General features: G+C 55.6%; 1 protein-coding gene and 2 long non-coding RNA genes across 3 annotated transcripts; 1 reads left to right on the top strand and 2 right to left on the bottom strand.

Annotated features, from left to right (window-relative positions):
- Positions 1–1,370: 1,370 nt before the first annotated feature.
- On the bottom strand, positions 1,371–23,055 carry LOC141370493 (uncharacterized). The gene is made up of 3 exons (XR_012374552.1): positions 22,794–23,055; positions 9,521–9,589; positions 1,371–1,687 (listed from the first exon to the last, which is right to left on the bottom strand). It is a non-coding gene; the product is annotated as an uncharacterized lncRNA (long non-coding RNA).
- On the top strand, positions 11,738–12,312 carry LOC112810084 (calmodulin-like). Its single transcript, XM_025853568.2, has one exon. The coding sequence runs from the start codon at positions 11,738–11,740 to the stop codon at positions 12,185–12,187; it is 450 nt and encodes a 149-aa protein (XP_025709353.1). The 3' UTR covers positions 12,188–12,312.
- On the bottom strand, positions 21,347–22,604 carry LOC141370492 (uncharacterized). The gene is made up of 3 exons (XR_012374551.1): positions 22,222–22,604; positions 21,863–22,023; positions 21,347–21,609 (listed from the first exon to the last, which is right to left on the bottom strand). It is a non-coding gene; the product is annotated as an uncharacterized lncRNA (long non-coding RNA).
- Positions 23,056–24,497: the final 1,442 nt, after the last annotated feature.

Consider the following 24,497-nt stretch of genomic DNA (forward strand, 5'->3'; position numbering starts at 1 on the left):
CTTCCTTTGCATTGAGCTTACTCTGAGTTCTTGGCAAAGAAGGGGTAGAAGCCATTGTGAAGACGCCCGCAGAGATCAGCATCTGTGCTGTCCGTGTGCACCGGGTGGCACCAGAAAGCTGTCCCTCTGCCTGCCGGAGCCTGGCGCGTCTCTATGGGCAGCTCTGGGGAGCAGCGGCTTTGGCTCCCTGAGAAGTCGGGGTCTCAGCAGCACCTGACCCCCAGACCTGACAGCGCGGAGGACCCTGCGAAGGAGGGCATTGCGCGGGCGCTGTTTCCATACTGGGAAGGAGATGGCAGATGCATGACGTGGGGAGGCCTGGGTGGGGCCCTTCACGTGGGCCCCGTGCTGCTCGGTCCACTGCCCCAACTCCTTTCCAGAATCAAATAGGGAGTTGCAAAACTATGGCCTCTCTCTCCCATCTGTGTATCTATCATCTATCTATTATCTATCAATCATCTATCACCCATTACCTGTCTATTATCTGTGTGTCTGTCTGTCTAGTATACCTGGAAGAAGGAATTTCAAATGCATCATAGGGAAAATGCTGTGTAGCTTGAGGAAACAAACACACAAAATGACCACGAACCCAAATACTGAGAACAGGTTCACGACACTTTAGTTCTCAAAGAAGGTGTTTCACGGTAAATGATGACAGCTTGGAATACACTCAAGAAAGGGAAATGGGCCAGTATAAAGGCAGCATGTATGTGAAAGAAAAAAAAGAGATTAGCGTGTAAAAAAGCCAGACATCCGCTCTCTGATCGTGCACGGAATAGAGTCAGGCTGGAGAGTGCAGCCCGTGTGCAGGGGGGGTGGGAGCCGAGCTCCCGCGAGAAAGTGGAAGGTTCCTAACACTGCAGTTAGAGGGGGCAGGGTGGAGAGGAAGCTCTGCTCTCTTTTCAAGATGTGAGAAAGTAGTCAGATATACTAAAAAAAAAATGTGAAGAAAGCTCTTAAGGGAAGAGTTAAAGTCTAGAGATCTTTAAAAAACAAGTCATTGTTGGGGATGCCTGAGCATCTGCCTTCGGCTCAGGTCATGATCCAGGGTCCTGGGATCGAGTTCCGCGTCTGGCTCCTTGCTTAGCAGGGAGCCTGCTTCTCCCTCGGCCCCTCCCCCTGCTCATGCTCTCTCCCTCTCTCTGACAAATAAATAAATAAAATCTTAAAAAAAATCCCACACAAATCATTGTTCCATGTGTTAATGGGGAGTATGGACATTAAAACACACAGATGAAGAACCCGGAATAAAAGTAAGGGGAAATATCAAAGCCCCAGTAAAGAGATGGGCATAGCCACAGATGAGGTTACCGAGGGACAGAGAAAGTCAAGCAAGAATCAGGGCAGCTTGTCCCAGAACGTTCCAGAAAATAGGAGGATAATGGTGGACTTAGGTAAATACAGTTTAGTGGGGGTGATGCTGAAGGCTGACTGCAAATGAGGGCTTCTCGAGAAACCGTTTCCAAGGATTTCACAAAAGTGCACAGAGGATCTGCTACGTACCAAGCACATTAGCTGAGTTATCCTATTTAAAATGCAAAACTGGGGCACCTGGGTGATGCGGTCTGTTAAGTGTCCAACTCTTGATTTCCGCTCAGGTCATTGATCTCAGGGTCGTGGGATGGAGTCCCGCATTGGGCTCTGCTCCGGGTGTGGAGTCTGCTTAAGATTCTCTCTCCTTCACCGTCTCAAAAAAAAAAAAAAGAAAAGAAGAGAGAGCTGTGGATATATATATATCTATATATAATATATAATATAATATAATATAATATAATATAATATAATATAATATAATATAATAATATATATAACGCAAAGCAGACTGCCATCAGGTAAGGGGCTGCCGACGCCAGGCAGCTGGTGGGAGGCAGGGTGCCCACCGAACCGCTATCTCCTTCTGGAACATCCTGTGGCTTTACCTGCCTTGCTGCCCTTCTGCACCCGGGGCGCGGCTGCCCGGGGAGCCCTGGCTGCCGCTCTGCCGGGCCACCACGGTTGCTTGAGCCGTGCGTGTGGCTGCCTTCAGTGGCGTAGGAGGGCAGCTGCAGGCCTGAGACACCCTGAGGAAGGGAACCTGCGTTCCAGGTCCTGGCTGTGCCACGAACGAGTTCTGCACCGTGTCTGAGCCTCACTCACTTCATCTGTAAAATAGGAACAATCCACTGGGCGACTACATGGGTCACACATCGGAGTCCTTGGCCGGTGAGCCAGTGCGGCGCGGTCAGATGGGGTGGTGGCCACCTGGCGTGTTGGAACCCTGCTGCTACCCCGTCCCCAATGGCGGCAGGAGTACTGGGGCCCCGGGGGGACGAGAGGCCCACCTCTCCCCGCTGAAACTGGCCCATCGGGGACCGTCCCCTAGGGGATGATGGAGCCTTTCCGGGCAGGGGTCACGGGGAGCCACGCCTTCCCCCAGGGGGGTGTCACCATGGCCCTTCCCCAGGTTGGGCAACGAGCTTGCTGGGCGGGGGCGAGGCGGGGCGGGTCCTGCTCTCCCCGCTCCAGGCTCTGACCTGGTTTAAGCCACTGCCCTCTGCCTGTGCTCCCGGCAGGGCTCCCGGGTCGGGCTCGGAGGGGACCGAGTCCCCGTCCTCAGTTTCGTGAGGTTAGGGTCCCACGGCCGCAGGCACCACCCCGCGTCCCGCCCTGAAAATATGAAAGGTCCTTGTGCCAGGGTTGGCCTGTAAACAGCGGGCGATGGGGGGCTGGGGGCAGGCCGGCCACAGGCCTCAGTCCTGTGGGAGGGAACTGTGTGTGTGAGCAAAATACACCTGCGTGTGCCCCTCTTCCAGGCTGTTCCAGTCTGTGCTTGCTGGAAAACTGACATCTCTGAGGCCTACTCTCTCCCAGAATTCAGTGCATGGCCCGCACCCTACGGCCCGGTCCCAGCCACGCCTCGGATACATCATGTCAGCTGCCAAACAGGCCGTCGGAGACATCGAGGACGGCTGCCCATGCCGCCGTCAGCAGGGGGCGGGAAGACAGACGTTTGCATCTCCTGAAGCCAAGCGCGGGGATCCCTGGTCCGAGGGAATGTGACACACGACGTTACCTTCGACTGTGCTATTACGGCTTGGGTGGGTGGGGGGCGTCAAATAGCTTCCCCCATGCCTGCTCAGGACCCACATACTCTACACTTGGCTCCTTGAAGGGGCCAAGAGTTTCCCCAACAGGGATTATTTAACACAGAGCCGACTTCCCCGACTTGTGAAGGCTTCCCAGGTGACACTCAACGACACCAAATTTGCAACTTGGAAAAAAAAAAGTCAACACCTGATCAAGTCCTGGGCAAGTTTGAGAAGCTGCCAAGACAGTCCCTCAGACAGTCCCTGGGTCTAAGAGGAGGGGCAGAGAACCCCGCAGAGGGCCCCGCACTCTCCCCGAGGGCGCAGTTGGGGGAGCTCAGGCCTCCTCCGGGGCGGAAACCCAGGATTTTAAATTTGATTCCGCCAAGTGTGATTCTCTTAATTCCCTTCTTAGAAATGAAAGCTTTGTGAGGCCTTGGATTGTGAAGAAAATAAATGAGTCATTCCAGAAACAGGAGCAGAATAAACGTCCTTTCAAGAGATGGCTGATCTCTTACACACGCACACGCGGGCACACAGACGTGCGTGCACGCACACAGGCACACGCACTGACCATCTCTTTCATCTTTTCCTTCTCTTGCTAGTTGCCCGCTGTCCCGCATCCCGGCACCTCCCCACCGTTAATGGCCCAGACCTGTGATTGTGCCCCTATAATCCCAGGACGGCTTTTGCCTACACGACAGGTTGCCAGACTTCTCGGACGAACCAAGGCGGCCACACTCGCCCTCTTCCCAAGCAGCCTGGGCCAATACCCATCTCTTCATGTCCTCTCCGGTGGTACAGCGTCCAGTGAACGTTTGCCAGCCAGATTGGGGATAAAATGATACCTCATTATCATCTTAAATTGTATGTCTCCGTCTCCTGCCCAATTGTAGAGTCTCTCAATGTTGGCCATTTGGGTTTGCTCTTCTGTGAGCTGGCTTCACACACAGCTGGCCTGTTTCTATTTTATTGTGTGTGTGTTTTTTTAATTAAGAGCTCTTCATTCATATACAAAATCATTGGTCTACCGATCATTTCCTCCCAGATCTGTCCTTTTTTTTTTTTTAAGCTTAAACAATATAGGATTTTATTTCATAAATATGAAGGAAGTCCACAGCAGAGAAGTCTGATGTGACAAGGCGTCTTCGGAACATTCGGGACCAGGGCTTTCTAGCCCTGTCCACACTTCTATACCACCTCCTGACCCAAGGTGGCGGGTCAAAGGCCTCCCCTCAAACCCGAATTCTGCACAGCAGAATTCTGGAACACAGTGGAGAAAGTCAATCTCCTCTCTTCCCAGAGGCTGCCCACAATTCGTTTGCTTACATCATTTTGGCCAGAAACTATTCACATAATTATACTGGAGCAAGGGACGTTGGAAATTTGTTCTTGGACGTCTCCAGATGGACACGTTTCCTGGGAGAAATCTGAGTTTCATGGTGTTCGTATTACTTTCAGGGAAGAACAGCTGTTATCGTGAACAGCTTTGTCTTTGCCACGAAATCCCAAAGAAGCTGTTTGCGTTCTCAGTGCGCCTGAGGCTTCAAATGAGATCTTTAATCTCTTCTTCTAAGTTCTGACACTAAAAATATGATAACGGAAGAGACACCAACTCTTCTTCCTTGACAGTCACTTTTTGTCACTCACAGAACAGTGTATTTTTGATGTAGTCAGTATTATTTTTAACATAGTCTTTCATAACTTAGGCGTTTCCAGAATTATTTAAATGTATTTCTGCTCTCCCACCTCTGACTTGCCCCCACCCCCCACCCCCCCGTCTGCTGGCATTTCGTTAGCTAGATCTAAACTCCCTGAAGGCTGCCTGTGTTCAAGTGTCACGGCCGTTAACATGGGCGCAATAACAAGCTGTTTATGTTCTCCTGTAACAGGTGGACTATTTCGCTGTGTCCTGGTGCTTCTGACAAAATGGTGAAGAAGCCATAATTAGCTTCTGGCAACCTTTCCATTTTGGGGGTCCCCTCTTCCTCCTCCTGTTAGCACCTGTCTCTCCAGGGACCTAGAGACCCCGCTCTTCCCACCTGATATCCTGGCACCCCACTGTCCCCCCAGACTGCCCCCTCCAAGCTCTAGCAGCTGTACCCACCCTTCCTGCCACACCCCGGTTCTGCACCTGCCCCCAGAGATCCCAAAAGTCAGTCCCTGGTCTGGTGCCTCACCGTGATGGAGCATTCACCCACCCACCAAGAGAGGAGTTCATATAAACTTGCCAACTGTTCTTTCTCTAGAAGGTCCATTCTTAATGCTTTGGTGGATGGTGGGTAAAGGAAAAGGTCATTTTAAAAGGTCATTTTAAAAGCAAGATAAAATGTGGGCAGTTATGTAGTTCAGTTTCTGTGGGGCAGGAGGTTGTCACAAACACTCTGAAATGTTCTGCTCGGCAACACAGGACGTTATGACCCACTTTATGTGGGCATTTTCCCCAGTGGGAAGGGCATGTTTGTATGGAGACCCTATTACCCTCTTGCCTGGCTCTCCTCAGGGCAAACAGAAAGGTGGAGCAGTGGAGGGACGGTGGAAAACTGCTGTGAGCTCTCCCAGGGAACCCCGGGGGGCAGGGATGGGGGTCCCGTGGGCAGAGCTTTGGGAGCGCTGTGACGTAATTCACGCCCTCTGAGCAGTGCATTGGACGCATGGGTGCGCCCCAGTCACTCTTCTGGTCTGCGGCCATGTCTTGGGGCTGCCCCCTCCCTCATTTCTTGCGGATGGATGGACCCAGCAGCGCCTGGAGCAGAGATGGGGGACGGTGCTGAGGCAGGTGTGTCTGTGGGAATGAACACCTGCTCTGAGCCAGAATTCAGGCAACAGAAACCCTGATGCTTTAGGATCTCGTCCTGAATCTAGAGATCTAGTAGAAGCATCGGGCACCGCCGTCAGAGCAACTGATTTGTTACTGCTTTTTTTTAGAGATTTTATTTATTTGACAGAGAGAGACACAGCGAGAGAGGGAACACAAGCAGGGGGAGTGGGAGAGGGAGAAGCAGGCTTCCTGCAGAGCAGGGAGCTCCATGCGGGGCTCGATCCCAGGACCCGGAGATCATGACCCGAGCCGAAGGCAGACGCTTAACGACTGAGCCACTGAAGTGCCCATTTTGTTGTTGTTGTTGTTGTTTGTTTAGAGAGAGAGAGAGAGAGAGAGCATGCGCGCCAGCGAGGGAGGAGCAGAGGGAGAGGGAGAATCTGAAGCAGACTCTGCGCTGAGCGTGGAGCCTACGTTGGGGCTCAATCTCACGACCCTGAGATTGTGACCTGAGCCGAAACCAAGAGTCGGACGCTTAACCGACTGAGCCACCCAGGGGCCCTGATTTATGACTGTTTTTAAATTAAAGTTGCTGATTTACAAGTTTGGTCAACTCTTTTTTTCCCTGACAACTTTGGTTCTACCTTGTTATGTCCATACGAGCCGTGAAATGAAGCCTGGGACCATGGAGTGTAACGCCGACTGCAGACAGCGGGTGGGGAGCATCAGCTGCAGAAACTGCAGCAAACTCGGACCGTCCAGTGCACGGCACACACACCTGCTCCCGTCCCCACGGGCAGGGCTACGCTATGACAAGACCAACGGTCCCATTTCTCACCTCTCACCACTGGAGCTACGGTCCACCTCACTTTGTCTGGAATGGTGGGAAACAAAACAGATGATGCGTCTTAGAAGGATTTCCAGCACAGATGGTTAAAGTTAAAAGGCTGGGTGTTTGAAGGGATACATTTCCGTTCTCTGGAAAAATACCCTACTCAAAGTATTTCTCGCACAAAGTCCCAGATAGCAAGAACGTCATCGTCACTGAGGCTGCCTATGTGGGTGGACGGCACGGGGGGAGCGACGTGCATCCTGCCAAGCTCCCAGGTGTGTCACTGAAAAAAAAGAGCGGGAAGGACGGCTCTTGCCAACCACCCGGCAAGTCTGGGCAAACTGTGGGCACTGACGACGCAGCAGCCCCCGCCAACAAGCGGTGCTGAGTGCAGAGCGATCCGACTCTAACCCCGCTCCTTTAAACACAAGCCCCACGACAGTAGGGCCTCTGCCCTTTTCCAGGTGACCCGCTGGTAGCCCAAGAATCACACCTTTGCTTGGACAAGGATCTAAAACGGAGAGACGAGGGGTGCCCGCGTGGCTCAGTGGGTTAAAAGTCTGACTCTTGATTTCAGCTCAGGTCATGATCTCAGGGTTGTGGGGTCGAGCCCCGAGTCGGGCTCCAGGCTCTGCTTGAAATTCTCTCTCTCCTCTCTCTGTGCCCCTCCTTCCTGCACACGCGCTCTCTCCCTTTCTTTCTCTTTCTCTAAAATAAATATATAAATCTTTTTTAAAAAGTAAGATTAAATGGAAAGGTGACCCCCGGCTTCTGAGCCTTCAACATGTGAGCGTTTCCTGTGGAATGATGGTCACCTCCCCGACTCACTCAACACCCGGGAGCACCTGGTCCGCGGCAGGCGCTAGGAGCGGGAACGCCGAGCAAGAGGGAGGCTGTCCCTAGCATCGCTGAGACCAGGTGTTCCGCTTGGCCTCAGACTTCCTGAGAGAACTGGGAACAGCCACCCTGGTCTGTTTCCAGGCTGTCTGTCCTCTGACCTGCGAGCAGATGCCTGCAGGAACGCGAAGCCTGAGGAGGTGCCCCGCAGAGAGCTGGTGGCTGGGTGAGGGGAGGATGGCAGCTGAGCTCCTGTTGACCCGGTGCCTGAGCCAGTCCCCAGCTAGTGCCTTTCCTGCAGCCACCTCGGGCCCCACCCTCTCAAGGCAGGGCTGGTGTTCTCTCTAAGGTGAAGTCACCTGCCTCAGGCTACACAGCCCGTGACCTGGGAGGCCAGGGCGACGCCCCACAGCTGCCCGGTTCCAAGGCCAGCGACGGAGCCACCTGTCGCATTGCTCCACGGGGAGTGTGACTTGTGTTTCAGGTTCTGGGCACAGCAGGGACTCAGCTCCCCCCCCCCCCCCCCGCCCCTGCCAGCAGCGCAGCGGCTCATCATTTCTCCTGCTCAGGACTCAACAGAAGGCTGGAGCGAGGCCGGGTTCTGGGAGCTGGCTCTGGAAGCTCTGTGTGCAGACAGCCTCACGCGGACACACAGGGGTCCCCCCACAGGGGCTCCAGGCAAGCTGGGGGGAGGCGCCAACCCCAAAGACTGGCTCAGGTGGGAGGGACTAGCAGGTTCCCGCATGTCTGAGGAGCCAGAGGAGGCCCCCAAACCTGTCTTACTGGTTTCTCACCAGTACTTGGCCCACAAAGCCAACAGGGAAGGGAGGGCTGAGTGTGTTCCTGTTCCTGGGGAAGCCATGGGCTGGCTTCGCAATCTGTTCTGAAGGCCTGAGCAGGAGGCCAACCACCTTGCACGCCGGTGCCCAGCACACACACGCACACTCATGCACGCACACAGGCACACTCATGCACGCACACACACTCAGGGTTACTGCATGAGCAGTGGGGAGTCAGGACTCCCTGGGGCAGCGGGGCCTGCTGCCTGTGGGGACGGCCTCTGGGACCCCTCCTGCCGGGGATGCAGGGGGAGGCTGCTTCCTCCCTGTTGCCTCCTCCACCCAGGGCACCTCTTTCCCTCCAGGACCACAGCCGCCCTCACTGGGAGAAGTCCGAATGTCCCTGGCAGCAGGGTCAGGGAGATAAACTGAGAGGGGCTGGAGAGGGAGGGGGTCCTGGGCAGGAGAGCTGACCTCTGACAGGTGACCCCAGGAAGGCCCCCGGCTTTCTCCAGCCACCCTGCCGGTCTCTGCTCTGCCCGGCCACATCCTCTCTGTTCTTGTTGGCCCAAGGGGCTCCTTTCTCAGCCAACCTGGGTCCCCCCGCCACTCAGCTGCGGTCCTTCTGTGCCCCTCGGCGGGCCACCTTTCCTGGTCTCCCTCACACTCAGCTGGGGGGAGACGGATACCCCATGGGCTGATGTGAGCTGTTCTTCTCACTTGTCTTCCTGTGCACACCTCTTACTCGGCACCAGGGCTTAGCGGTGGGCGCTGAGCAAGTGACAATCTCCCATCCTCAGACTCATCCCTGATGGACACCCTCGTCCCAACACACAGGGAGCCCGGCGAGAGGTGCGGTCCCATGAGGACTCAGCCGTGGATGCGAGGCATCCCCAGCTCCCTCCCGCTCCTACCAAAGAGCTGGGCCGGGGTTCTGCACCAGGGCTGCAGAGGAAGAAGAGGGCTTCATCCAGCTGGATTAGGTTTTGGTGACACATGCCGTGTTGCCCGCCCCCCCTTCCCAGCCCTGAGTTCAACTCTCAGACGCCCCGTGGTGTTTGTTGGTCACTCGGGAGCAGCGATGGCCCCGTGCAGCTGACCGGCTGCTCACCTGCTGAGGCAGGAGGCCAGGTGGGGAGGGTGAGGGAGGGATTTCCAGATGGATTCATGCTCTGAGAAGAGAACACACCGTATTAGAGAGGAAGCGGGGTCCAAGATGGCAGGCCGAGGCGGGGGAGGTACTCACCAGAACGGTGGCTCCTTCCGCAGTTACTGGGTGCCCTTGGGCATAGGTCTGTCCCTCCCGAGACTCCATCTGTCCATGGGGAGAGTGAGCGACAATCATTCTCACCTTCCGGTCCCCTGAGGACACTCGCTAGATGCTCTTTCTACACACAAGCCCCTGCCCTGTGCAGAACTGCATTGTTGAGGCTGATGTCCAAGAGCTGACTAATGTGTCGGAGCCTTGGACTGTTTGATGTGACTAGAACCTCCGGGCAGACGAGTTTAGTTTATCAGTCCAATCAAGAAAGGTATAATAACAAAACTGAGACTGAGGTCCTCCTTTTCTTGAGTGTTGGTTCACATCAAACACAAACCAGCTTGCTACCAGAGATGAGGTTTATCTAGAATAATGATGCCTCCCGTTGACCAAAGACGCTTTGATCTTTGATCTCAAGTGCCCTGATCATATATGGCAGACGTATTATCCCATTTTATAAATGATGATATTGAGACCCAAGTTAGGCTTCCAAATCCGTGACGGAGCTAGAACCAAGAGCTTTAGTCTCCTGATAGCATCCGAAAAGTTCTTCGTTGTTTACGATGCATCATCTAATACCAAGGGAAACTAAGAAAATGTTACGCGTCTTGGATTTTTAATCACAAGTCCTGCTAATAAGGTAAGAAGAAAATGTAAAGTATAGGTTTATATCTTCAAATATCCTTAAGAGCAGGTCTTCGTTGTCAGGAGCCCCACCCGTCCTGGGTCACGTGCGGAAGCAGGAGCATCCCAGGTAGACCACATTCTGCACACGATACCGGCTGGCGGTTTCATTAAGAAACTGATTGCTCAATGTTTATTGAGGTCTCTGTACTATTCCAGCGCAAAGATGAAACAGCAATCCTTCATCAAGACATCTTTGCAAAAGAAGTTAGACAACTGGAACACTTCCCTTTGTGTCTCTCTCTCCACCCGGGTCCCCTGACTCGGGGTGGGCTGGGGGGGGGGCAGGTGTTTGCCCGGCTGCACTCTAGGGAAGGGGAGGCTCCTCAGTCTGTCGGAGGGGCTGAGCCAGAGAGACCTGGAATTTATACAGTTCCTCGGGAGAGTGAGGGAGGTCATTCCATACACAGAGGCACAGGTGGGTGGAAATCCTGGGAATGTGTAGGGACCAAGAGGAGATCTGCTTGAGAAAGACGCCATAGAGACTCCGGGGCAAACGTCCCCTCAGAGCCTCGGGTCCCACTTGCTAAAGACTTGGGAATAGTCCCCAAGGGTTGAGCTCTTGGTCTAAACTCTGCTACTCAGAGCAGTGGGCAGAGATGATTTCCTTCGAGAGAACGCAGGAGCCTGGGGGCCACGCACTACTCAGCAACCCCATGGCTCTCGGGCAGGACCCTGTGCTCCTCCCCTGTGTCCCCACGCGGAAGCTTGAACCTAACAATGGAACGGGGTCAGAGGAATCACGGAGCTCGAGGAGAGGTATTCTGAGGGGACAGAAAGACTCTTCCTCACCCCCCGAAATCACACTTGGAATATTCGTGTCATAAACAGCACCAAGCCGGGGGGCCAGGTTCTGCGTGCGCCCAGGCCCCTTGCTTGCTCGAAGCCGCGGGCAGCGGGCTGCATCTTCCATCTACAGATCCGTCAACTGCCCTGGGCGGGGGATTTAATGATGCCCATGGGTCCACCCTGGTAGAATTCCACGCAGTTCTACCACATCCGTCCCCACCGGTCCGCCCTGCGGGATGAGAGCTGGGCAGTAGCCCGAGAGGAGCACAGACAGGAGCGCCGGACAGTCCCCCTCTCCTCCAGGACCTGCCGTGGCCACCGAGGGAGGCTCCCTTTCCCTTCCCGCCATGGTCTGTGTGAGAAGCTTCCAAGGTGGCTTGTGTCTGCCATGGGGGCCTGGGGAGGCTGACAGGCCTCTGACGGCCCCCACGCTGGCTTCCCCCCGCTTCTCCTGGGCGGGCCCTGCCACTCCAATTCCGGCATTTCTGGTCTGCCGCTTGCCTGTCCCTCCCTGGGAGGAGGATTTCGCCCAAGGACATGCGGAGGGTGGAGAGCCTTTCCCCTCCCTCTGCTCCAGTTGTAGAAAAGGAGGGGGTTCCCATCCCAGGGCAAGGCTGCCACGGGAGCTCTGCCCTCACACAGACTTGGCTGCCTGTCCCAGTCGCTGGCCCCCAGCTCTGACGTGAGCCCTTTGAGCCGGCTGGCCGCTCTGTGACGGGTGTGAGTGACATGGCCGAGCAGCTGTCTGAAGAGCAGGTGGCCGAGTTCAAGGCGGCTTTCTCCAGATTTGACAAGAACGGCGATGGCACCATCAACACCCAGGAGCTGGGCGCCGTGATGCAGGCTCTGGGCAAGGATCTGTCGGAGGCCGAGCTGAAGGAGCTCATCGCCCTGGTGGACACGGATAGCGACGGTGTCATCAGCTTCCAGGAGTTCCTGGCAGAGATGATCAAGAGGATGAAGTCCTGGGGCAGCGAGCAGGACGTGCAGGAGGTCTTCCGCGCCTTTGACCTGGATGGCAACGGCCGCATCAGTGTGGACGAGCTCAAGCAGGCCATGGCCAAGCTGGGCCAGACACTGTCCCAGGAGGAAGTGGACGCCATGATCCAGGAGGCCGACGTAGACAAGGATGGGCAGGTGGACTACCAGGAGTTCCTGCGCATCCTCTCCCAGAAGTGAGGCCCGGCCCTGGCCTGTCTCCTGACTGACTCTGGTCCTCATGCCTTCTCGGGGCCCCTGCTTCTGTGGCAGGGACGTCAAGGGGAAGTCTGGGTGGTGGATGGGAGATTACCTGTTGGTGGGAAAGCCTGGCCTCTCCTGGGCCTGTGTTCTGTGCTCTCTGTGCCCAGCGAGGCCTTAGAGCTGCTCCTGCAGAGAAGTGGGGAGCCCCCTGCCTCACTGGGCGGTCGTGAGGAAACCCCAAGCAATGTGGTGGTTGAAATAAAAGGAATGTGAACTCCAAGGGTGGTGTGTGCTGGTGCTTGAATGTTTGGTTGGAATGTGGAAAATCAAAGGCTCCAGATGGTGGTATTTGGGTTTCTTTTGCACCTCAGCCCCTCTCCCTGGGCCCGAGTGGGAGAGCCGACCTGGGTAGGCCAGACGGTCCCCCAGCATCTCTCGGATGCCTGAGGAGAACAGGTGCAGGAGGGGTGTGTCAGGCTGGGGGAGGACACAAGAGGCATGTTTCTTTGGCTCAAGGTTCTGCCTGAGCTCCTGGGTCCAGACCGGAGGCTGGAGGCCGGAGCCTGGGACTGAGACACTGTCTACACCACAAACAATGAGGTTACCATCCTTCACACCATCATCGTCCTCTGCTGCCCCCAACCCCATTCGAACTGGGGCTTGTGGCATTGCGGTGTGCTTCCCCAAAATCAGACCTGTTGGAGGCTGCTCGTCACAGTTTCCAAGGCTCCCTTCCTTGTCCTGGTTCTCAGAGATGGCTTAATCCAAGGTCACCCTGCACGGGAGGCAGCCGAGGCCCAGGGTGGCATCAGATTGAAATCCCAGGGCTGTAGGGGAGGCAGGACAAGCCCGGGGCCTCAGGATTCGGAAAACACACATGGTTTTCTAGCATCGTCTTCAACCAGCTGTGCGGCCCTGGGTGTCCTGTGATGGTGGGCTTTTGCTTCCTCCTTCGTGAAATGAGTTTTTCTTTTGCTTTTGGCAGTGATTGACTTTATCTTACCCTAGTTGTGCCAAGTTAGTGGTTCTCAGCTAAGGGTGGGGAGACCGAGCCAGCTTCCCTGGCGGGTTATTGCAAAATACCGGTGCCCGCCCTTTCCCGCCTGCCCCTCATTCTGGCGCGGATGGGGGTGAGTGGCAGAGCCTGTTCAGCTAACCCCCAGTTGGGGGGGGCAGGGCCAGGTCACCAAGGGGGGGCGCTGTGGCTCGGATGAGGTCTTTCTGTTTTCTTCTCTCCCATTTGACATCGTCGGTGGGTCATTCCAGTCTCCCATGACCCTCACACGCTGCTGTCTCCTTCTTCCCAGCCCTGTCCTCAGACCGAGTCCCCAAGGCCAGGCCCCCTCCAAAGCCCAGCAGGTGTCAGGCACAGCAGGGCAGGTCCTGCCCGGATTGAGGGCTGGGAGGCCCGGTGGGCTGTGTGGGGGCGGTGCTCTGAGGCAGGGAAGGAGTCTCACATCCCCCAAGGTTCTGAGGGAGGCAGGGGATGGGCCAGGGAGCAAGATGACCGAAGTGTGGGATCTGGGGGAGGTTCGGATGTGGCAATAAAGAGATGGGACAAAAGCAGCAAACAGACCTGGGGTGGTGAGGGAAGGAGCGGCAGAAGTACTCTCCGGGTCCAGGACAGGGGTGGTTCCCTCCAGAAAGTCCCTGTCCCCTTCCAGACGTAGTCACAGAGGTCTGAGTTTCTAAATGAGTGAGGCCTAAATGCCAAGCTGGCCCAAGGTGAAGGTTTCCAGGCTCTGTGTGGAAACAGGAAAAATAAAGACTTTTTCGACTAACCTAAATGTATGCCGTGTTTAAAACTCTGAGAACATGCTCTTTCTGTATTTTCCATGTTAAATGTCCTTTCTTCCATGAAGCCACCGTGATGGCAGGGGATACTTTGGTGGGATTTTTTTTTTTCATGTTTTTACTCGGAAAAATGAAGAGTCCTTACAAAGTGCCCCAAATGAATGTGGGTATTTCACTGTGCCACGGCCCCAAACATCTGAGAACCGCGGCTGGAGTGGATGGAGTGTAATGTCGATTTTCTTTCTTAAAACAAAACAAAACAAAACAAAACAAAAAACCTTTTCTTCCCTGACTTTGAAGAAATACGTGGCTCATGCATGGGAATAGTAAACTCCCACCATCAACAGTGAGCGCACGTTCAGGACTGGTGTTTGCACAGGCATGGGGGGCAAGGGGCCGGGAGGCTGTCCACCGATGCTTTCCGGCGGCGCTCCGCAAGCTGGCTGCAAGCTATGGGGCCGTTCTGCTGTCCGTGTTTTCGTATGTCTACAGTATGCTCTGCTCAACCTCATGCACGTGGCACTAGAAAGATTGGAACTGGCGGAGGGAAGGGGAGAAATGAGTCCCCTGGCAGCCCCGGGGGGCTAGGAGATGGGGCGTCTGAGGCTGCTCACTCAGGAGCTGTTCCTGAAAAGGGCGTGCGGGGCCACAGGGCAGGAACAGAGCAGCAGAAACCTCTCTTTATCTGTTGCCCCAGGAGGACAAACGGGGAGTCTGAGGGTCTGGGAAAGGAAGTGACTCACTTCAGGTCTCCAATGAGAGACAGATGTGTGTGGACTTTGAGGCTTCAGAGGCTGCCCCCTCCAGCAGTGCCTCATCCCGCACCCCCCTGCAGCCTTCCACCCTGAGACCCTGGTGGCCCCGCCCCAAGGAGGAAGGACCCCTTGGGCATGGGGGGTCTGCTGGAGAGGGTTGGTCGGGACCCACAGGGTGGAGAACCTTCTGGAAGGCGACAATCCTAGTGACCTGCTTGCTACACCTGGCACTTGGGAGATAAACAGAAACAGCCTCAGGAGTGACTCCAAATCTCCTGGAGGACTTTCGAGGGTGGGGTCCAAGTTCAGGAAGCCGCCCTGCCCCAGTCTAGAGCTCTGGGGAGGACTAGAAGGGGCACAAGAGGCATCCCAGAGCCAACGCAGCTCGAGGTGACTTCAGGGAAAGTCAGTTCTCTGAAAATCAGTTCGCCAAGACTGGCTCTGCCAATGGCCGATGTGCTGGTTATTTCCCAATTTACCAAAAAAAAAAAAAAAAAAAAAAAAATTGTAAAAACACTTTATGAGGATCACAGAGATCATATTGGAAGAGATGGTTTAAGACTTTTTGAGTATTTCTCTAGAGTTTTCCTCACCCGGTTGAAAGTTTTAGCTTTGTTGTGTTGTTCTGGCTTGGTCATGTATCTTAGTCGGTTCACCCGAACCTCACCCCACCACCGACTAAGATGAACGTTCTCCGCGTTCTGTTCTTGGTTTGCTCTTGTGTTCGTTTTCGTCCACTGGGTCTATGATTTGGGGGGAGGAGAATGGAGTCATTTAGAGATGGAGTAGAGCCAGACTCCAGTGTCAAGGATCTCGTGGACCATATGGATCAGGCAGGTCTCTCCCTTCTAACAGATTTTCAGTAGAGCCTGTTGCTTTAATTCACAGATGTATGAACCGGCTCAGTGAGACAGATTTTGCGTGTGTTCTAGGTGGTATTCGGTAAAGGCTCAGTGTCTGAAATAGGAATCACCCACAAAACTGACATTTAGCTGAGCAGAACTAAACTGACAAGTCTACTGGGGGAAACCAGCTTTGGTGAAAGTAAAACTAATCTGAACTGAAGCAAAATTCTCACCAAATCCTTCAAGATATTCATCAGGACATTGATTTTAGATGAATTACTCTACTTCCAATCAAAACAGATATTTCAAATTCCGTATACTAAGTAATACATTTTCTTCGTTGAATTGCCCCTGGATTTTTAAAAATCCTAATTTATGTCTATTCCTGACAGGCTTTTCTTTTAAGGTCCATATCAAAAGGCTGCTCCTTCAGGAAGCCTTCCAGAACAGGGTGGTGGATCCTCCACACACACATTGGAATGACTGACTCTCTCTTTGTACTATTCTCATCAAAGTGCATCTTATATTATAGCTCCTTGTGAATAAGGCCTAGTCTTCTTCCTCAGAACCCCAAATAATAATATAAACTCATCCACATTCACACTGGATCATGAACTCCTTGAGCGCAAGATGTGTGGACCCCGGGAGTGTGGCTGATCGATTGCAAACCCTCCCTGCATCTGCTCTGGATGCTGGGTGACCGGGCGGGCTCCTTCCCCCACGAGGCCTCACCTCTGCCCCACAAGTGATGGCTTCCACAGTGCCCACTGGATTGAGGGGGGTCTCTGCAATGTCTACTCAACAGGAAGAGAAAAGACCCGGAGTGACTGAGCGAGAGGGCACCTCTCTGCTGCCCCATCCTCTATGCACAGGATATAAAACTCCAACAGTCCTGGATTAGCCAGGGTGCCCCAGAGACACAGCACTGATGGGACGTGTAGAGGGATGTAAGAGGAATTGGTTCACGTGATTATGGTGGCCCAGAAGTCCCGCAATCCATGGGGTCATTCAGCCTGAGTCCGGAAGTCCAAGATCCAGGGGGGCCCATGTCCCAGCTCAAGAGCAGGGAGCAAATTCGCCCTTCCTCCGCCTTTTTGTTCTATCTGGGCCCTGGATGGGCGGGTTGGTGCCCCCCACACTGGGAAGGGCCACCTGCTTTCACCAACCCCTCTCACACACACCCAGAAACAACGTTTCACCAGCCATCTGGGTGTCTCTCAGTCCAGCCAAGTTACCAAAAACAAACCATCACAAGCTCACTCGCTCCCGGTGTGGAAACAGGGAGGGTCCAGGCCATGTAAGTCATAGGACAGAGATGTAGATGTCAGGCCATTGTACCAGTTTTTAGGATTTCAGATCAATGCTCTTCACAGGGCACCATCCCCTCTGCCCCCCAGGGCATAGGGCTTGTATGGTCCAGATTGTCAGGAAAAAAATCTAGATAGGATACCTCGTCACTTTTTCTCTGTAAACTAGTCCAGGTTTAAGTTTGAGGGTCCACAGTGCGGCTGCCATACCCCTCATTCACTGGGACTGCTCAGTTACCCTCTGAGGGAGCAGAGCCGGCCTCTCCCAGCCACCGCCCACCCACACAGGAGCTCCCCTGCTCCTCCCACCCTTCTCTCTGGTTTTACTCTATCTGGGAAAGCACCCAGACGTCCCATTCTGCAAGCTCCTTCTTGCTCATCTACACTTGTTTACCATCTTAGGGTGCTCTCATCTCTTCCCTACTGCAGATGGCCCTCATGCCCAAGGCACTGGCACCCGCTTTGCGTCTCACCTCTACTGGTCCAGCCTGTGCCTGCCCTTTTTTGTTTTTGTTTTTAATTGGATTTATTTATTTGACACAGAGAGAGAGAACACAAGCAGGGGAAGCGGCAGGCAGAGGGAGAGGGAGAAGCAGGCTCCCCGCTGAGCAAGGAGCCCAAAATCATGACCTGAGCTGAAGGTAGACGCTTAACCGACTGAGCCACCCAGGCGCCCCTGCGCCTGCCCTTTGCTGAAACCCAGAGAGTCCTCCCTCAACCAAACGATTGGAGTACCGGAGAGCTGCTGAAAAAGGCCATGCGTGGATCCCCCAGTGTTCTGACCTCCAGACGGTCTGGGGAGACCCTGATGTTCAGACGCCTCAGTTGGTCTGGGGGGCTCTGATGATCTGAGCCCCAGTTGGTCTAGGTGGCCCTGATGTTCTGACCCTCAGTTGGTCTGGGGGCCCCCCAGTGTTCTGACCCCTCAGTTGGTCTGGGGGACCCTGGTGTTCTGACCCTCCAGTTGGTCTGAGGGTGGCCTGATGTTTTGACCCCCAGTTGGTCGGGGGAGACCCTGATGATCTGACCCCCCAGTTGGCCTAGGGGCTCCCCAATGTTCTGACCTCCCCAGTTGGTCTGGTGGACCCTGATGTTCTGACCCCCCTGTTGGTCCAGGAGCTCAGGCTTGACCATCTGTTTTACGCTCCCAAGTGCTTATGTGGCAGAGATTGAGAAGTCAAGAGTAAGAAGTACTGCTCCAGCCTGTCCCTGGAAACCATGACTCTACCAGGTGCCCACACCCTCAACTCTTCCTTTGCCCCACTGGGCAGATGGGCACAGCCTGTGGAGAGGAATCCGGGGGAGTAGGCACTTGTCTTTACAGGTCTCCATGGTGGGAGGCTGCTGGTTGCACAAGTCAAGTCTGAGTCACTCTGTTTGGGAACAGATAGTGCTCTGCTTGGTGACCTGCCAGCCCCAATACCCACCCTGCCACCCAGAGGCGCGGGGTGCCAGGAACCTCCCCAGTCTCCTGGAGGGGCCGTGTTTCCCTGCACCCAGAGCGTTGTGGTCATGACAGCATGCTGGCAGCGGCGGTGATGTCCATCCATCTGTCCATTCATTAGTTCCGCAGCGTCCTCTTGAGCCAACCACCTTATTATGGGTCTGTGAGGACACGGAGGGAAATGTCACACCGGCCTCTGCCCTCTAAGGGAGGTGAGATGTAGGTGTGAACAACTACATGCAAAGACAGTGGGTGGCAGGTGCCTCATCAACGGATTCCAGTGTCATGAGTGTGCACAGTGAAGGGTAGGTGGTGTCGGGCTTGGGCATGGGAGGTGGGGGAAGCGTCCAACAGGTGGGAGAACGTTCTTGGCAGAGGACCTGTGAGACTAAAAGTGGGGACAGTGGGGATGTGCCATGCCTTTGAGGGGGGCATCCCACTGCCTGGGACCCAGGGGAGACCCTGCAGCCCCGTGACGGATGGCCTCGACTGTTAGGAGTTTGGAATTCCTTTCCAGTATCCCAGTGGAGGCATTTCCCAGCTCTGTGACCTTGGACAAGTCAGTTATAGCCTCTGCCTCAGTTTCCTTGTAAAATGGGGGGAAATAATACCTCTGTCGAGGTTGCTGTAAGGCCTAAGTGAGTCATGTGGTGAGAGGGCCAGCCGCGGAGTCCGGAACAGCTTGTCTTAGATAAGTAGCATAATCCACGCATTATTAGTGCATTGGTTTTTTTTCCAGAAGATCAAATGGAGACTTGCTGAAGGTTTTTAATCAGAGGAGGTATATGGTCACATCGGTGCTCTTGGAAGGTTATTTCTCAGTGGCATGCAGGATAAACCAGAGTGGGGGCACCAGGGTCCTCGAGGAGGCTACTTTGACATGCTGAGCCTGAGCTGATAAGGGAAGGGGGCAGGTGGGCTGAGGGGAGCCCCTGCTGCTGGTGAACCGCAGAGCAAGGGCAGGGCTTCGGGTGGGGCTGACTCTGTGTCCACCTGAGCCTTAGGGAAGTCTGGGGCAGGGAGGAGGGGGCCAGCAGGGAGAAGGCTCTGCGCTTGGCCACAACAGGGCGGGACCATGCCTGGGCCACGCCGGCTCAGGAGCTACCCCTGTTCTTGCTGATGTCGGAGGACCAACTACCACTGGACGCGTGAGTCCTCTTGCCGTGCCAAATGGCGAAAACACATTCAGTTCTCAGAATCCTGGAGCCACAGGGAGCCAGAGAACCTCAGGCTCTGGTAGGAACAGGGCAGAGTGCACCGCTTATCAAACTCCTGGGGCCTGCCCAGCCTCCAGAAGTAGAGGGGAGAAAAGCTCAGCACCCCCTCCAGCCAGGACTGTGGGGGTCAAGAGGTGGAAGTGTCCCCAGGGCTTTCTGTCCACCCACCTCCCTCCAGGAGAGGGCCTTACCCTAATCAGGGAAATCTGTGTCCTAAGATGGCCGACCGAACCAGCGGGAGAGTCCCAGGCCTTGCCTGGGGGCTCTTCCGGGTTCTTCTCCCTGCCCCGCTTCGCCCACGCGCCAGGAGTGCCCAGTATGCGGAAGTAGATGTGTATAAATTGCCCCCCTTTGTTTGTGCTCGGGGCTCAGACCTTTGGAGACCACCCTCCTCTGAGCCCGCCGGTGTTAAATAAACCTGTCCTCCAAGGTCTCCAGGTGCCGCTTGGTTCTTCCGTCGGGCAATCCAGTCCAGGTTCTGTAACAACCCCAACCCCAAAATGCTCAGTTGTGGGGAGGGGGACTTCTGGGCTACTTCAGGCACCTGTCCTGGGGTGGGAAGCAGGAGGGGAGGGGAAGGAGGTGTGCACGTGGAACCGGGGCCACTCCTGGAGCCCGCTCTCGTGGGGACGGCTGTGTAAGAGGCTCCGTGAGTCCTTCCTCCTCTCTCTCCCTCTTGGCTCTTCTTTCAACAAACTTGTGTAGAGCATGATTATTCCAGGCACAGCGGTAGGTATTGGTGATCAAATGCCCACCTTGACAGCACTCTCCACTGGGGACAGGGACACAGGCAGGAGTGCCCACTGGGGGACCTGTCACCACATGGGTCTTGGGACTGACCCTGCCACACGGGGACAGAGGCCGCCAGACAGGACATCTCAGCTGGGCCTTGCTGCTGGCCCCTGGGTGGCCTTGTAGACCCCTGGGTGGTGGGCACTCGGGGCTCAGGGCAGAGCTCCGGGTTCGCTGGGATGGCTGCAGAGTACCCCGCTTCAGGCCCCTTCTCTGCCTGTCTTTCTGCTTGGAGGCAGACCCACGCCTTTGAGAGGGCCCTTGGCGGCCAGACTGCTTGCCTGCGGTGCGAGGGATGGCCTGTGTCCGAACCACCACATAATCCTCTCTTCTCTGTGCCATTGGAATTCTGGAACTTTTCTCTGTAAGGATGAACCTCCTTCCCTGTGCCATTACCTTGGGTGCTACCCCCCTTCTGTTGCTGGCCCCGAGAAAGGAGCCGGGGCAGCGTGGTGGGTGGGGGCTGAGACGGCGGGGCATGGGGGCGCATCAGGGACAGGCTACGAGGAAGGCTGTCTGCGGCCTTAGGGATTTGGCTTCAGCTGTTCTTCTTGTCACTGGGGTCTCAGCATAAATGTCAGCCCCTCGGAGGCCACCTGGCCACTGGTCATGCCTCATCATGGGACCAGCTTCGACTCTGAAGAGCATCACTGTCTGATACTCTCCCCATCCCGCTCAACTGGAACATGCGCTTCACGACGGCTGGACTCTGTCTGTCTTGCTCATTGTCGGTCTCCCAGCCCTGGATTCAATTTTGTAGGAAGGAGGAGCATGCAGATGGCCATCCTTTTCAGCTCTGGGCACCTCCCTTCTAAACGAAGGGGTGGAGACAGGCTGGGACCCGTCCAGAGAAGAATGACCTAGAAGACCCTGCGTGTGGGCCTCTTTGCCGCGGAGGCTGCAGGGGGCTGCTGGACCTGGAGTAGCCCCTGCTGAATCCCCGAGGAGCATCCCCCACAGGACAGGGGCTCAGACCTGCTCCAAGCGGCCCCAGGGCTAAAATCAGGGCTGGGAGTGGGGGTTGCAGGGGCTGGCCTGTGGCTCAGCAGGATGGTGCTCCTCCAAGTGGGGCTTCCCCAGGCTACGCCGTTGCTTGCGAGGTGGTGGGTGGAAGCAACCGGGCAGATGCTGGGAAGACTTTTGGGAAGGGCTTGTGGAGGGGATTCATACATCCTCCCGAGGGCTTGGCTGCGTGGATGTTCCTCCCTTTTCTGCGGTTCAGTGGTTCTCTGACTTCCCAAGATGGGTCTAAAGATCCTTGTTTTCTTGGAAATAATGACATGGACGGCAGGTCTGTGTCCTCCCCACCATTCCCCCCTGCCCCCTGCCCCGAAACGTAACAACCCCTGCCTTTTCCCCAGGGAAATAGACCCTGCAACAGATGGGGGGTGGGGGGGCACGTGAAATGGGGCAGAGACGGGAGGGAGCCCTGGTGTCTCAGGCCACCCAGTTTGTGGTGATTTGTCACAGCTGTCCTAGGGAGGGCATGCGGGTGGGTCAAAGCTGTCAGCTACTCACAGAGGAGTAGAGAAGGGGGCGCACGGGCTCTGGTGGGCAACTTCAGTGCAGAGGGTGGTGCCGGTTCCGCAGCTGCACGGGGTCTGATGGGCTCCCCACATCATGATCGGCACCAATTGGGAAAACAAAAGAAGCGCTGGTCAGCAATTTCAGTTCGTGTGCTAAAAAACACAATTTGGGAATAAGGGCTCCTGGGTAGAAAAGGGTTTGGCTGGAGGCTCCTAAAAGCCCTCCGGCTGTGACGCAGCTCAGAGAGCGCACAGGGCTCCCCAGGCCTCGGGGCCGGCCAGCAGGGAGGACCCAGGAGAAGGGTGGGGACGTGGGCCCCCCACAGGGGCCCATCTGGAGCCCAGCCTCACCTGCTGCTTTCCCGCCGGAGCCTTGGGGTAGGGCTGGCTGGTTTCAGGAAGGACTGGAGCCGCAGATGGCTGCTCAAGTCAGCAGTCAGCAGGGGCAGGGCCCCGCTCTCCCCAGGCACTCTCCCCAGGCCAGGTTGGGATGGGCCCGGACGGGTGAGGTGGTGCTTGTCATGAGCACTGTGCTCTGTAACTGGGACTCAGGTGCCCTCTGGGGCTGCAGCAAAGACGAAGACTGGAGCCGTGGTCCTTGCGGGCAGAGAAGGCAGGACCGTGCGTGCCACCCACTGCCAGGACAGGAGGCCTGGGAGGGACGTGTGTGAGCAGAGGAGGGACGGGCTGGGGGGCCTCGAGGTGGAGGAGACCGGCCTTTAACGGACCAGACTTTCCCTCGCCTCCCTGTGCTCTCTCCTTTTTCCCACACCAGGTGCTCCGGCCACCTTCACTGGTGGCCCTGGAGAGCTCAGCTTTTGAGTTCTAGAAGGAACAGGCAGTACACGTGGTGAGCCTTGACACCAACCGCGCGTGGGGTGGGCAGCAGTGGGGAAGGGAGTGACGCTGATCTTGGCACTGACCTTGTGTTTGATCTTGGGCACAGTCTCTTCGCCCTGGTTTTTCTGTTTGCAAGTCGGGGGTAGCGATGCCTCTCTCTCTGCAGATTTGATCAAGCTGCTGTTAGCGTGGAGACCACTTTGGACCCGCTAACCCTCGGAGCAGGGGCAGCCTCAAGAGGCCAGGGCGCGCGTGCGTCTCCCTCAGGCTTGGGGGGCCCTGCAGGGGCTGGTCAGAGCCCACGGGCTGTGGGACCCAGGCCTGCCACGGCGACTTCTCTTTACTTCTACAGCTTTGGGTGGAACTTGAATCATCCACAGGGGCTGCTCTGCTTCCTTCTCTGGGTTTTCCATGAGGCCGAAGGGGATTTCCTGTCAGGAACCACCATGGTATCTCTCAGGGCCAGTGGGGAGAAATGTTGGAAGCAGAGCCTGTTATCTCTCCCCAAACAATGCTGGTCCCTTGTTCTGTGCACTGGCAAAAAAAAAAAAAAAAAAAAAAAAAGGGGAAAAAAAAGTCTTTTCAGGCGTGCACTTTTAGGCCAGAGGATTGTATTTGTGCATATGTTATGATTATCACAGGGGATCACAGCAAACCGCTAGGAAGGAAAGTAGGGGGCGGGGTGGGAGAAACAGAGAAATAAATAATTCAACTGGTTGCTCTGAAAGGGACCCCAAAGATCTCTGAACTCACTGATGGTCAAAGTTTGGGCCCCGACCTCTGATGGTTCCTGAGATGACTCTAGGACATAAAATGACAAATATCACAAAGGTGAGAGCAGACCTCCCTTTAGTATCTAGGCAGGATTTGTTAATATAATTTTGTTTTCAGAACGCTGATTGTTACTGTTTCCTCCTATTTGTAGCAAAGGAAGCTGGTTTTCTATTTAGTAATCAGGACATAAAGGGGGTCTTTTAGAATAAATACAGAACCTGCCGATGGAAACATATCCAGCAGAGAAGCGTGCAAACGACGCCGGCTCGTGATAGTGACTCTCAGAGCGGGGACCCTCTGGAAATACAGGGGTGACCAAGCCCCCCTCCCTCGTACATGGAGGACGGGACCCAGGCCACAGAGCCCTGGGCCTGCCCGGGGTCCCCGAGGATACGGTCACAGGTGTGGGTGGGCAGGAGGGTGGGGGACATGGAGTAGAAAGAGCAGGGGAGAGGATATCACCTGCAAAGACGCCCAGGGAGAAGCAAGGGCTCAGGACCCAAGCCGGAGGCCAAGATCTGGCCACCGCCACAGAGGGGACCTTGTAAAGACACAGCTTCCAAAAATCTTCTGATTTGTTTCATCAGAGGTTTTGAAAAATTCCTGGAGGCCTCAGCACTTTTGTTTTTGCTCATCAAGAAAAGCCCCAGAGCCACTTTTGGTCTCGGGACCGGCGGCTGTCCTTGTGCCCGGCGCACAAGAGCCCTGGGAAGCCAAGAGCGCTTGTGTGCGTCCGGCTCAGGAGCGCCGGAGATCGAACGTGTGCTCCGGTGAGGCCAGGACGGATGCACGTCCAGCCCAGGCCCCCAGGATGGACGGGCCTGTGGCAGACACACTCGGGCTCTGCAGCCAGGGCCTCAGGCCAATCACTTCTGGAAGCTTCCGCCGTACAGAGCCGTGCAGACAGGTGCCAGAGGGGCGCGCTGTGCCCAGGATCGCCCTCCAGGGCGGCCCTGTCTGCGCCTTGTCCTTCTGCGGGCCTCCCGGCACACACACAAGCTCGGCTTTCCGAG

This window comes from Callorhinus ursinus, unplaced genomic scaffold, assembly GCF_003265705.2.
Source record: "Callorhinus ursinus isolate GAN/ISIS: 27379988/994484 unplaced genomic scaffold, GSC_fseal_2.0 scaffold36, whole genome shotgun sequence".
Taxonomy (NCBI): domain Eukaryota; kingdom Metazoa; phylum Chordata; class Mammalia; order Carnivora; family Otariidae; genus Callorhinus; species Callorhinus ursinus.

Coding starts and splice junctions, on each gene's coding strand:
- LOC112810084 (XM_025853568.2), top strand. CDS start 11,738: ATGGCCGAGCAGCTGTCTGAAGAGCAGGTGGCCGAGTTCAAGGCGGCT.